Source organism: Armigeres subalbatus, chromosome 2 (assembly GCF_024139115.2).
Source record: "Armigeres subalbatus isolate Guangzhou_Male chromosome 2, GZ_Asu_2, whole genome shotgun sequence".
Taxonomy (NCBI): domain Eukaryota; kingdom Metazoa; phylum Arthropoda; class Insecta; order Diptera; family Culicidae; genus Armigeres; species Armigeres subalbatus.
In genome coordinates, this window is record NC_085140.1 from 126,734,913 (window position 1) to 126,748,248 (window position 13,336).

The following is a 13,336-nucleotide window of genomic DNA, read 5'->3' on the forward strand; positions in this document are numbered from 1 at the left end:
AGGAGGGAAACTAGAAAATGGTGTGCGGCGCAGACGCATGAATCATGAACTGCAGCAAGCTAAGCAAAAAACGGCAGTCTTCAGTGGGCTGGTCACACCGTCCATCGTTCACACCGCGAAAATCGGAAGACTGCGGTGGGACGGGCACGTGTAGCCAGAATTTCGGACAATACCCCAGTGAAAATTAATGGTTCTCGATAAAATGGTTTGGTTCTCGATAGCGAACTGACGGGCACAAGAAGGCGAGGTGCACAACGAACAAGGTGGATCAATCGGGTGGCAGACGATTTGTGGACCCTCCGCAGACTGCGTGGTTAGCGGCGTGCAGTCATGAACCGAGTTTAATGGACAAGACTATTATTTACTGCTCAGGCCACTCCAAGCCCGGAGGCCAGTTTGAAATGCTGCGGCTACATCACACGCTTGTTGTGAAAGCGTATAAGGAATCCCAATGCTTCGGTAAGAGACGTGGCCAAAAACATGATTCTGTCCTTGTCTTTTGTTCAGAGAGCCAGGAGCCGGGAAAGATTGCATACATACAAAGAGCAGAAGGCTCCAAAACGTGACGAGTGGAAAAATACGGTGCCGAAGTCTCATTGTCACATCATGGATTATGAATGAGACTTACGTCACCACCTAGTACAAGATTGATGTTCCGGAAGAATAAGAATGCCGAAACTTTCCAAGCTGGCTATAAATACATGATTTGACAAGCGATCAACTTATGTGGAAAACGGAGAGCGCTGTTAGTGACTACCGGGACTGTAAACGGGGAGATCTACCTCAAGGAGTATGTAGAGAAGTGTTTGCTTCTTCTGTTAAGAAACTCTTAGACCCTACGATTTTCTGGCCGGATACTGCTTACCATTTACCAACCAGGTACCAGAACTAAGCCCCATCGAAAGCTGCCTTTTTACAGAAATACATGTGAAACTGACGATGAACGATGTTTACATATTGCAATCATTAAGGGGGGAACAAATTTTAATATCTTCTTCTGTCACCACCCCCTCAAAATTTCGTTGCCAATTTTATTTATTTGAGGGGGGATTTCAAGATTTTACCGGAAAGTAATAAAATTTTGAGCTTCCATAAAAAAAATCTGATGAGTTTTTCTATTTTATCAATTTATGCTTTTATTTAGCGGGCTTGGTAGTCATATGGCTACTGCTTCTGCCTCATACGCAGGAGGTCGTGGGTTCAATCCCAGGTCCGTTCCATTCTCCTACTTTGTATCTTTATCTTTATTTCTCATGTTCTAGCAATCGCTAGAACTGGAAATGGACTTCCATACCGTTTCCATTACTATTCCTATACCTTCAACTTGAGTATTCTAACAGTAATCTGCTAGAATTGGAAATGAACTATAGAGCTCGTTTCCTACATCCAATTAGAAATTCCATCAGACACCTTCTCCATCTTGGCAACTCGTTAACCAAGACGGACCTCTGCCTCTCCAACCTTACCCAGAAATTCCAACAAATTCCGCATGAACTCGTGGCAAGTGCAGAGGTATATTCGGCTTGCAGTGGGCGAGTGATTGCATCATCATTTCCTCCCCCTTCCCTACATTGACTGGCATTCTGACGTGGCAGGCGCCAGTATGACCTAACAAATGAGATCACCAGTACTTGTACATTGAAGATGTGTGCTAGTCCCAAGCAAACATCTGTTGGTTCCCTGTGTAAGAACAGCTGATCTGGTCATAATGGAGTAGCAACTACGAGCAGTCAATCAAGCTCAAGCTCAAGCTCTTTATCAATTTATGCTTTTATTTTTTATTTCCCACCCCCTTCATTATCGATAGGTCAGTGGGACAAAAAGAGAAGAAATTATTTGTTCCGGCCTAATTAGAATCAAAAATTGAAAAATCTATAGGAAAAATTCTATAAATAATTAGTGCCAAAGTTGCATAACGGAGGCAAACCCGATAGAATCGGGCGTGTCTCCGATATGCAACTTGCGAAAGCTTCATACGGCGTTTCAGCAGATCAAACTTTTGGAATTTAGGGTGCTAAGATTTTCAATAAACATCAAAATTTGATTTTTGATCAGAATAATGACGAGTTCGATTCCCGGTGCCGGTCTAGGCAATTTTCGGATTGGAAATTGTCTCGACTTCTCTGGGCATAAAAGTATCATCGTGTTAGCCTCATGATATACGAATGCAAAAATGGTAACCTGGCTTAGAAACCTCGCAGTTAATAACTGTGGAAGTGCTTAATGAACACTAAGCTGCGAGGCGGCTCTGTCCCAGTGTGGGGATGTAATGCCAATAAGAAGAAGAAGAATGACGAGTAGATACGAAGGCTATGATAAAAAAAACATGGTCCCGTTTAATCATAGTATCCGCAATTTGACAGAGTTTTCCGTTTAAATTTTTATCTCTTTAGTTGATTTTTTCAACTAATTTAAATCAAAGGACCTCTAACTAAAATTCTAAAATAATTCTAAAAATTGGGAATAAATAGTTGAGAAAAACAGCGGCAATTTATGTCGACCTGAAAAATTACCTTGACGTTGGACCAAAATTAGACAAACCACTCTAAAAAGTTACTTAAGAGAACGATGATAGATGGGGGTAGGCTGATCTTTGGAAAAGGAGAAGTTGTGGTGGGAAGGGTATTCAAAAGGAAACGAACTATTTGGTTTAACTTTTGAACCCTTTGACTGATTTCTACCAAACGTTGAACACATATTATTTATCTTAAGAACAATACTCACGGAAAACAATTTAAAAAACTCGCGTTTTCAAGGGCACTCAATACGGGAGCAACACACAACTGTCATTTATGAAATAATAAAAAATGATAGTTCTCGCTTAACTTTTCAAAAGGACCTAAGTAACATTTTTTTCATGAATTAATTTGAGTACTGCAATCAAAAGCTTTCATATTGGTGTGTTGATTGCGCTATTCAAATTAATTCATGAAAAAAATGTTACTTAGGACCTTTTGAAAAGTTAAGCGAGAGTTGTGCATTGCTTCCGTATTGAATGGTTTGCCCTTGAAAACGCGAGTACTTTTAAGTTTGGATTCCGTGAGGATTGTCCTTAAGGAGACGACTACAGAGGGTGGTGGGGGAGCAACTTCTGGCAACTCTGTGCAAGGCCGGGTACATACAGCTAGTGTAATATAAATCTTGCACTATAATTACAAGCCACGAAAACTGTCTTATCGCAATCTGACACAAATTCATAAAAAACAGAATGGGAGAAACAGCCCCCACAAATAAATTATGATAAAACGTTTCGTTCTCGCTTATTTTCAGTTAGGGTCAACTTTTTTGTACAGCTGTGTAAACGCTGTAAACAGCTGTAAACTTCCATTTAATAGGATCGGAATTCTTCCACCAAGACGCTCAAAAGCGTCTTTTCAAGATGCTCGGAAGCCTCCTTTTAAGAGGCTCAGAAGCCTCCTTTAAAGAGGCTCGAAAACTGACTTTCAAAAGGCTAGGATACCCCCTTTCAAGAGGCTCGTTGCTTCCATTCAAGAGGCTCGGAATTCCTCTTAAAAAAAGTGCAAAAGCGTCTTTTCAAGGAGCCAAAGTCTTAGCCCGTTAACGATACACGGCTCTTGAGAAGGAAGTAAAACGCTCATGTCGGCGGGACAAGCGAGCGTGGGCAGACTCTCTGGCCGACGAAGGAGAGAGAGCCGCCGCAACCGGGGACATTCGCCTCCTCTACGATATCTCACGACGCTTAAGCGGGGCGAAGATGAATGCAACGATGCCTGTGAAAGACGCGAATGATCAGTTATTGACCGACCCAACTGACCAGCTGAAACGCTGGTTCGAGCACTTCGAACAACTTTTTCAAGTGCCAGCCAGGCCATCACCACCTCGGCATGATCTGCCTAGGATCCGACGTATAACACGCGTCAATACCGAAGCTCCATCACTGCTAGAGATCCAAACAGCCATCCAAAGCATGAAATCGAATAAAGTCCCAGGGGTCGATCGCATATCAGCCGAGATGCTCAAAGCTGACCCCATGACATCCGCTCAAATACTGCATCGTTTATTTCGTAATATCTGGGACACCGCAACTTTCCCGGTCGACTGGATGCAGGGTATCTTAGTGAAGGTGCCCAAAAAGTGTGAACTGACTGTATGCGATAACTGGCGAGGCATTATGTTGCTGTGTGATCCTGTGTGGACCATATTGTCACGCTCCGTATCATTTGGAGCAGGTCAACGAATTCCAAGAGTTCCTTTACTTGGTATTCATTGGCTACGAAAAAGCTTTCGACCGTCTCAATCACGAGAATATCTGGGGCGCCCTGAGACGCAAGGGGGTACCTGAGAAAACCATCGGCCTCATCGAAGCACAGTACGAGGCCTTTTCGTGTAGTGTGCTACACAATGGGGTCCTGTCCGACCCTATCCGGGTCGTAGCTGGTGTGAGGCAAGTATGTATTCTATCACCGTTACTGTTCATCATCGTAATCGATGAGATTCTGGTAGATGCGATTGACCGTGAACCAAACCGCGGGCTGATATGGCAGCCTATAATCATGGAGCACCTAAACGACTTCGAATTGGCTGATGACGTTGCACTCCTCGCGCAACAACGCTCTGATATGCAGAGTAAGCTCAACGACCTTGCCGAGCGCTCCGCCTCGGCAGGTTTAGTCATCAACGTCAACAAAACCAAATCGTTGGATGTAAACACGGTGACTCCTTCCAGTTTCACAGTAGCCGGGCAACCAGTGGAGAATGTTGAAAGCTTCCAATATCTTGGTAGCCAAATGGCGTCAGACGGCGGTACCAAGATCGACATAGGCGCACGGATCAAGAAAGCAAGGGCTGCCTTTGCGAGTTTAAGAAATATCTGGAAAAACAGGCAGATAAGTGAACGCACCAAAATACGAATTTTCAACTCTAACGTGAAATCTGTGCTGTTATACGCTGGCGAAACATGGTGTGTATCAGTGGAGAACATTCAACGGCTGCAGGTGTTCATTAACAGATGCCTGCGATAAACAATTCTTGTGGCCTCACAACTGGATCTCAAACAACGAGCTTCATCGTCGTTGTCATCAGGAGCCAAGAAAGTCTACTTCAAGAAGCTCAGACGCGTCCTTTCAAGATGCTCGAAAGCCTTCTTTTAAAAGGCTCGAAAGTCGCCTTTCAAGAGACTGGAAAGCCTCCCTTCAAGAGTCTAGGAAGGCTTTCTTTAAGAGGCTTGGAAGCTTCCCTTCAAGAGGCTCTGAATTCTTCTTCCAAGAGGCTCAAAATCGCATTTTCAAGAAGCCTCTCAGAAGCCTCCTTTTAAGAGGCTCGAAAGTCGCCTTACATGATGCTTGGAAGCCTCCCTTCACAAGATTCGGTAGGATCCCTTCAAGATGCTCTGAGGTCTTCTTTTAAGAGGCTAGAATGTCGGAAGCCACTTCCAAGAAGCGTGGAAGCCTACTTGTGGGCCTTCCTTAGCCGTGCGGTAATATGCGCGGCTACAAAGCAAGACCATGCTGAGTGCCTGGGTTCGACTCCCGGTGCCGGTTCAGACAATTTTCGGATTGGAAATTGTTTCGACTTCCCTGGGCATAAAAGTATCATCGTGTTAGCCTCATGATATACGACTGCAGAAATAGTAACTTGGCTTAGAAACCTCGCAATTAATAACTGTGGAATTGCTTAATGAACACTAAGCTGCGAGGCGGCAATGTTCCAGTGGGGGATGTAATACCAATGAAGAAGAAGAAGAAGAAGAAACTTCAAGAAATAAAGGGTGAGTAAGCTCACTTGGGAACATAGAGATGGGCAAAACGGATCACTTCGCTGAACGGATCAGATCTGGGCTATTCACTTTAATGATCCGGATCTTTGAACCGGATCGGATCTTTTGAACTAAACATGAGGAAAATGCAAAATGGCGTAGCGGCTGTCATTCAGGCTCACTCTTTTGACACAATCATACAATATTTCCTCCCTTTCTCGCTAACAATCATATATAACATGTAAAAAGTACTTACAATTTTCTTTTCAATTTGTCATTCCTCTTTAAATGCTCACGAATTTTACTGATCTGGTGAACCGGGTCTTTTAAAAAGTGATCTACGAATCATTCACTCACATTGAAGATCCGGATCATTTGAACGGTTCCGGATCTGAACGCCCATCTCTAGAACATATAGACACATGTCAAAGTAACAAATAGAAAGTACACAATTCTAGAGGCTTTTTACAAAAAGTGTGACGTAGATGAAGGAGGGGGGTTGCTAATCACCAATTTATGCGTGACGTACTTTATGGATCTCCCTTTTATCTAAGATTCATTTTCTTTAATGGTTACCTCATTTGTTTTATTATAATGCTGTCCAATGAGCAGCTCGAAATAGCTCGAAGTTGTTCCCGTCCTGCTCGTTCTTTTTTGTCAATTAATAAATTGGTGCCGATTTGGTCATGTTTGTGCGCAGATCAATAGCGCAATTATCCGAAATAATTAGTTCTACTTTGTGCGGCCGATAAGTAAATTGAATAGTGCACGTTTGATCGCGTTTTTGATTGGCACAAAGAACGCAGATTAAATATCCTAACACAATATCTTACCCCAAGACAATCGAGGAAATGCATTAACAATCCTTATAGTAGTATATAATGTATTAAAAATCCTTTGTTGCTTTTCATTTATATTTGTTGGAAAATGTCTAAAAATCAAATAAGTTTAGCTCAGAAAGATCAATATTTAAGCTTTTCGTCAAAGTATGCATCGTTCCGCACAAAGTACACTGAGAACCCTTTCGAATGACCAACACAATCCACCATGTGTTATGTCCATTATTCGGACACGCAATACTCGTCCCATCCAAAAAGTCACTCGCGACGGGCGCTATGACCATCATCATCGCCATTATTCACATTGCACGGTGACTAACGAAAACAACCATGTTAATTGTGGTACCAAAATGCTCTCGAGTCGAGATGCGAAATGAGGCCCCAGGCGTTTAATTATCAAGAGCGAACGTAAATTCTCGGCCTTGGCGATGATCGAGCTTCAGCACAATTCAATCACTATCTGGAATAAGGGCGAATGTCGCAAGAGAGGATTCTCTTCATTGACTTCCCTTCTTTTATATAAAAGTGACAAGCAGTTGATTTCTTTGTGGTTTATCACAAAGAATTCTCGACATTCGCCCTTTTACCAGATAGAGCTTGAATTGTAATTTGAGAGAATAAATGGATCCGAGCATGGGAGATTAGACAATATTTTTGGCCTCTGAGCGTCAAAAATGGTTTGGTCGGTAGAAGTCAGTTCGACGATTCATCGTCGGTGGTTCACTTTAATCGTTTGTTCAATGAACGTCAAAATAACGAGCGTTCAATTTCAACTGGTCTTGGCAGGGCAAGCGAAAGTCCCGTGGTTCCATGAACGTTGAATTCAGCTAGATGGGTTTCTGACTAATAAATTTTGTTCAAACGGGTTTGAAATCCATCTTACGACATGTAAAAATTCATTATTTTTTAAAATATGTGTGCTAATAGATATTTCAATGGATTTTAATCAATTTTTTTTGGAACCTGATTCCCCTGCGGGAGAAGCCACTTGTAAATCTACCTGAAAACGCGCCTTTCAACGAGCCAAAATTCATGATTTAAAAAAAAGTGCACTAATTCACATTTCACGGTTTTTGATCGATATTCCTGATACATATCCTAGACATGTCAGCCATAATTTACATTAAATCATCAACAAACAGAATAGTTTTCATTATTAGAATGCAGTAAAATATGTCGTACTCATAATTTGGAACGAGCCATAAAATCCACTTCTCGCGCTTAGTTTCATAGGGGTGTAACTGCACTGATCGATTTCTCTTCGTCGATGTTTTCTTTTTATTATTGTACCGAATTGCGCTAGTTTGTCGATAATGTAATGATTAGGTGTGATAAAGGATGATTGTATCTTGCACCAGAATCAATAATCACGGCTGTAGCTTTTGAAACAATTGAGTTATTAACAAAATATTAAATCGATCAAGAGAAATCGATCAATACAGTTACGCCTCTATGAAACTAAGCGCGAGACTTGATAAAGTGTCAAATTTGTAACGATTCAGCTCAAATGGCAACTTGGATTAGAAATATCGCCGTTAATAACTGTGGAAGTGCTAAGAGAACACTAAGCTGCGAGGCGGCAATGTCTCAATGGGTGATGTAATGCCAATAAGAAGACGCAGAAGGGTCACCTATTGGTAATTTTATCTTACTTTATAATATGTAGTATGAGAGTCAAATCAGCAGTGATTCAAATTGTTCGGGGCTGTCATTTTGAATATGAATCTCAATCATTCATTTCCCCAGTAGCAGTTCTAGATTGATTTTTCATACCAGTCAACTGTAAAAACCTAAAACTGGTAGTAACGCTCAGTTCTATTTTATGCAGATTTTAACCGCGAATGTTTTGCGTCATTTTATCTACGCATCAGTCCACTTTGCAATTACAGCGCCTTTCTTGGCTACAACAAAATAATGCCATTTATTTGAAAATTTTAAAAACATGAATGGAACACTGCTGAGGAAACCAGCGAGTTTGTTCTATTTTTCTCCAGATTAAAACTAGAATAGTGGTCAAAAATTTGGGATGAAACTGAATCACTACCCGAGCAGACGAAAATAGCTCAATAATATCAAATCTTGATTAGATAGCAAAATGAGATATGGATATGATTGATAAAACATCAGACGACAATATCAATATTTTGCACTAAAATATCATGAGGAGATCAAGTTATGCTATTTGTAAGAAGTAATCAATATCATGTGCTATTGGCGTGTTCTTATCCATAACATAGCTTGATATTGTAATGATATTTCGGTGCAATTTTTTTATATTGTTGCCTGTTCTTTTATCTCTTATATCAATCAAAACCATATCACTCTAAATGTGTCTAAATAAATTCTAGAATAATGAAATAACTCGACCAATTAATCATAATTCTATCGAAAAATCCCAGTCTCGGATGAAATGAAAAAAAAATCCATGATCGTTATAACATGTTTTAAACACAATGTGTTATAATCAATACAAATAACATATACGCGATAATAAGCCGATTGATAAATCTTTATTATGGGATCGGATAGCATTTGTTCTTCGTTCTCTTCAATAGCAGAATTTGTTACAATTTTACTTGTTTCTTATTTCTTACAATTCCTGTTATATCAACTTTTAGTGGTACATGTCTCTTAATAAAAAATGCTGTATCCGAATAACAAATTGCGACATAAATCCGATACTATCTACTGGTCGATAAACCTTTACGGTATATGATTCATGTTTCTACTTAATTTTGGACTTTAATGTTGAGTAGTACTTTATTATTACTACAATAATCTAAAACTATTCTTGAACCATATGCTATTTTGACTTATTAAATCTTTTTTTCTCGGTTGAATATCTTAAGAAAAAAATTCATTTCATCCGGTCCCTTTGAAATTTCCATCAAGCTACAAAAAGGTCCGGTACGGAACCATACTGTTTTGGTTCAAGAAAGAGGATGACATTCAGGAAACATCACAGCCTGCGTTTGATAGCCGAAAGAAACGAACAAATTGAGCTGCCAGTAGCAAAGGCGAACCTACCATATGGCAATATCTCAACTAATCGCAGTTGCACATTGTTCAACTCGCAGTCCCTCGTGGGATGATGACGTTTGACATTTTCCAGGCGGTGAAAGCGACTTGCGCGCGCCTTACAGTACAACACCCCTCCACCCGGACTCTGATCTTAACCACAGGAACGGCAATCGTCCCTCGAGTCGTAAAACTGTGGCAGAGGCGGGTGGTAATTTGACTCCACCGAGTCCCAACCGCGCTTATAACGGCAACAACAATAGTGACAACCACAACATAATCACAGAAACTCAGCAAAGCAACAAAACACCGAGCTGACAACAACAGGTTACACCCAAGCCGAACACTCACTCGTTTCCTCGAGAAAATCGATCCAGAATGACCACGGGAAGTGCCACAATCTGGCAACAATATGGTTCTCATCCGAACCCGTCGCTTTCGATCTTTCGCTGCCACCTGTCGCCTCGGAGGACGAACACAAACACGCGCTGCTTAATGAGGGCAATCTACGGCTGCTGCTGGCACTGTATCGCTCACCGGAGTTCCCGAATGTCCGTTTTCCGTTACCATATGTGTCGCGAGAAAACACGCGAGGAACACCGCCCTGCAGCGAAACGCGCCGTCAACACTCGGAGGAACCGGCTACGGGACACTTTCCACACTCGGAATCGAAACAGGACCGTCAAGTTCACTGGCACGGAAGCGACCAAGGCGGAATGCGTCTTCCGAATCTGTTACCGTTTGGCTGCCGTCCACGGAATTGACTCAGCGGAACAATCGGAAGTAATACACACACAGCACACGGCGGCGGCGGAACGGCAAAAAATAAGCGCCCTCGACTCCGTGGAGGTTTCCAGCGTGCGGATGTAGGGGAAGAGCATCGGCGAGAGAGAAAGAGCGAGTGAGACAGCGACGGAGAATGCACTGCCGGCCACTATCCTGCCAGCCAGGCGAAATAATCGAGAGCACAAGACATGAATGAAGTCGACGACATTCACATTCACCCACCACCGTATTATGGCTCTTGGGACGACTGCTTCGTACAGGGTGAGTCGGTAAGGAAAGTTGTATTTAAGACAATACAATTAAATAAGAAAAAAAAGTAATAGTAAAATAAGTTAAGGTATGGGATATTGTATAGCTTCCTTAGGAACTAATAAAGTTTTATTTTCAAATCTAAAACTACTCAATTAGAAACGTATCTATTATAAGTTGAGAGGTATCATGATCTCAAACCGACTATTTAAATCAGTTGTATAAAATATGAAGTACGATCCTTCTGATCATCCCGGTTTATCCATACAAGTATTTTGAGTCTTCTACAACAAACAAAACATTATTATTTACACTTTAATCGAGGGTTCATTTTTCAAAATCTATGTTTTTTTTTCAAATTCAGCCAAAATCCCGACAGCTGGCGTTTGATTGAATAAAAAATCCTTCGGAGTTTTTGAGAAATGCTTTTACAAATTCCAATCGAGTTCTAACTTTAAAATTTCATAATATTTATTGGGTAAGGGACTTCAAAATAGTAGTTTGTGCAACTAGATGAAAAAAAAAATGATTTTTTCAGCAAGAGTTGTACGTTGTACGGATAAATACTACGAGTGCTGAAAAAATCGAGTTTTGCAACGAGTTGCACAAGCTATTTTTTGCAATGACGAAAAATTGGCTTCAGTATGTTAAATCAGTACCAAATTTTACAGTCCAATTCACTCCATATGATAATTCTTGCGAATAAATCTTTTTCAAACCATGAAGCGATAGATATACTTCATTTGGAAAACTTTGATGCCATGTCCATCAAACTGTTTCATTCATTACGTGACGCAGAGAATACACTATTTGAACACTTACTAAAGCTAATTCAGCAAAATGTAGTCTTGTAACTACTGTTCTGATGTTGTTTTTTTCATTATAGCACCCAAATATGTGCTATAATGGATTTTATGCAACCCATTTGAGTTGCATAATGGTCATAAGCACCCATTTGGTTGGTATGGAAAAGTAGGCCGTTTTATCACTCAAAGACGAACTGTAAACCAGGTATTATGATCAGGAATTGCAAAAATATTATTTGTTTTTCTAATTCGTCCAGACATTCCTAAAATACTCAAAACAAATTGTCGGATTTAATTGTTGCTTCAAAAACTAACCCAACTTTTTGCCTTTCGCGTATACTAAGTATACGTAAAGGCTATAGGATCACTCTAAAACCAAACTTTTGATAGAAGGTTCGGAGACCCATTGTGTTATATACCAATCAACTCAGCTCGACAAATTGAGGTGATGTCTGTATGTGTGTATGTATGCATGTGTGTGTGTGTGCAAAAAAAATGTGAGACACACTTTTTTGCACTTAGCCTTATTTGATTTGCTTGCAACTAGTTACATACGACGCGGAATCTTTTCTTATTTTTTGCTATTGAAAATTAGCGCAAACGGCCATTGCGTTCAGGAGTTATTAAAAAAACATTGTTTTTCCCAAAATTGTTTTTTATAAACTGCTGAAATACATCCAAATGAACGTAAATAAATGTGAATTGATGAAAATAACTGAATCTATCTCCCTAAAGTGCAATTTTGACCTATCTTATGTGCTTTTCTTGTTATTCTTATGTGTTTTCTTGTTTTATAATACACGAGAAACGCTAGGTGGATTATTCGGGTTTTTTTTTATGAACAATTAATCATTGTGAATTTTCAGAAAATATTGTAGGCATCACGATATTTCACAGACTTGTAGCTTAATGTTTACCGTTCCTCCTTGACACCCATAGAACAAATCCTACAATTATTATATAAAATCTTGTCAAATAAAATTCTGCCAGGTTTTAATACAAGAAATGTAAGCATTTAACACAGTCACTGTATTAAAATAATACAAAATTGTAAGATTTTAATATAATGGTTGTATTAAAATTTTCCGAAATTGTATATGAAAAAATTTGATACAGTTTCTGGTTCTCATGCAGAACTGTATCAAAAACTGCCTTCATCTGGTTGGGTGTATCTTGCTGAAGACCCCAGACCAGCTTTGCTGCCTGCTGTCTATCTTGCTGTAGTTCAGAGAATAAATGAGTGAGGCGTAGCGGAGAAGGACTGGAGATGTTCCTTTAAATACGCATGCGAAATGATGACCAACAGAGTCAACGCTTTCTGTGGTTTAATGCGAAAGGATATAGTGAGGTGTGTGTTAAGCAAGTCATCACCTTTGAGACAAGCTGTTCCCCCAGTTGCACTTATTATGTGAAGAATATCAACGCATAGCGAATAGCAGAAGACTATCCAGAGACAGCCGAAATCGTTCAGAAATCTTTTCGTGGCTCGTTAGCCTGGACACTGGCAGAAAAAGCGCTTAGAGTAGCAAGAGAAGTGAAGTACGTTCGCTGATTAGGTGGGTTCAAAATCTGAAATTGGTTTAGTTATTTACCGTCAGTTTTGCAAGCACTCAACAAAGGCAGAGTGAAAAGAACTTGTACGCTCAACACTACAAGTACCGAGCCAAATTTTGCAACGTAAAGTACCAAGGTCGCAAAAAATGTGCAACGGCAGCTTTGAGAATCCAGATCTCAGCCGTTTTTCAACCTAATCTCTTCATTTTTTTTCATAGAACAATCTTTGAGATGTCAAACATCGGCTACTCAAGGATTTCATTTTCATGTAACGGCTGACATCCAGCCGGATAGATCCGTTCCACGTTTTTTGCAGTGTGCTGTGTTGTGGCTATTCAGCACGTTGCATGCAAGTCGTACTGCTTGTA

The 13,336-nt window shown here is 40.4% G+C and overlaps 1 protein-coding gene across 14 annotated transcripts in view; it reads right to left on the reverse strand.

Moving 5' to 3' along the window:
* LOC134210832 (protein alan shepard) overlaps nucleotides 1-13,336 on the reverse strand; it is an 879,934-nt gene that overhangs the window by 168,207 nt on the left and 698,391 nt on the right. Inside the window, exon 1 of one of the 14 annotated variants that reach the window (XM_062687161.1) lies at nucleotides 9,925-10,347. The exons of 12 other annotated variants lie outside the window; for them this stretch is intronic. In XM_062687161.1, coding sequence (XP_062543145.1) covers nucleotides 9,925-9,996 — 72 coding nt within the window. In that variant the 5' untranslated portion in view covers nucleotides 9,997-10,347. Of the gene's footprint in view, nucleotides 1-9,924; nucleotides 10,348-13,336 lie in introns of those variants that run through there. One more of the 14 variants, XM_062687162.1, reaches the window with a different exon arrangement.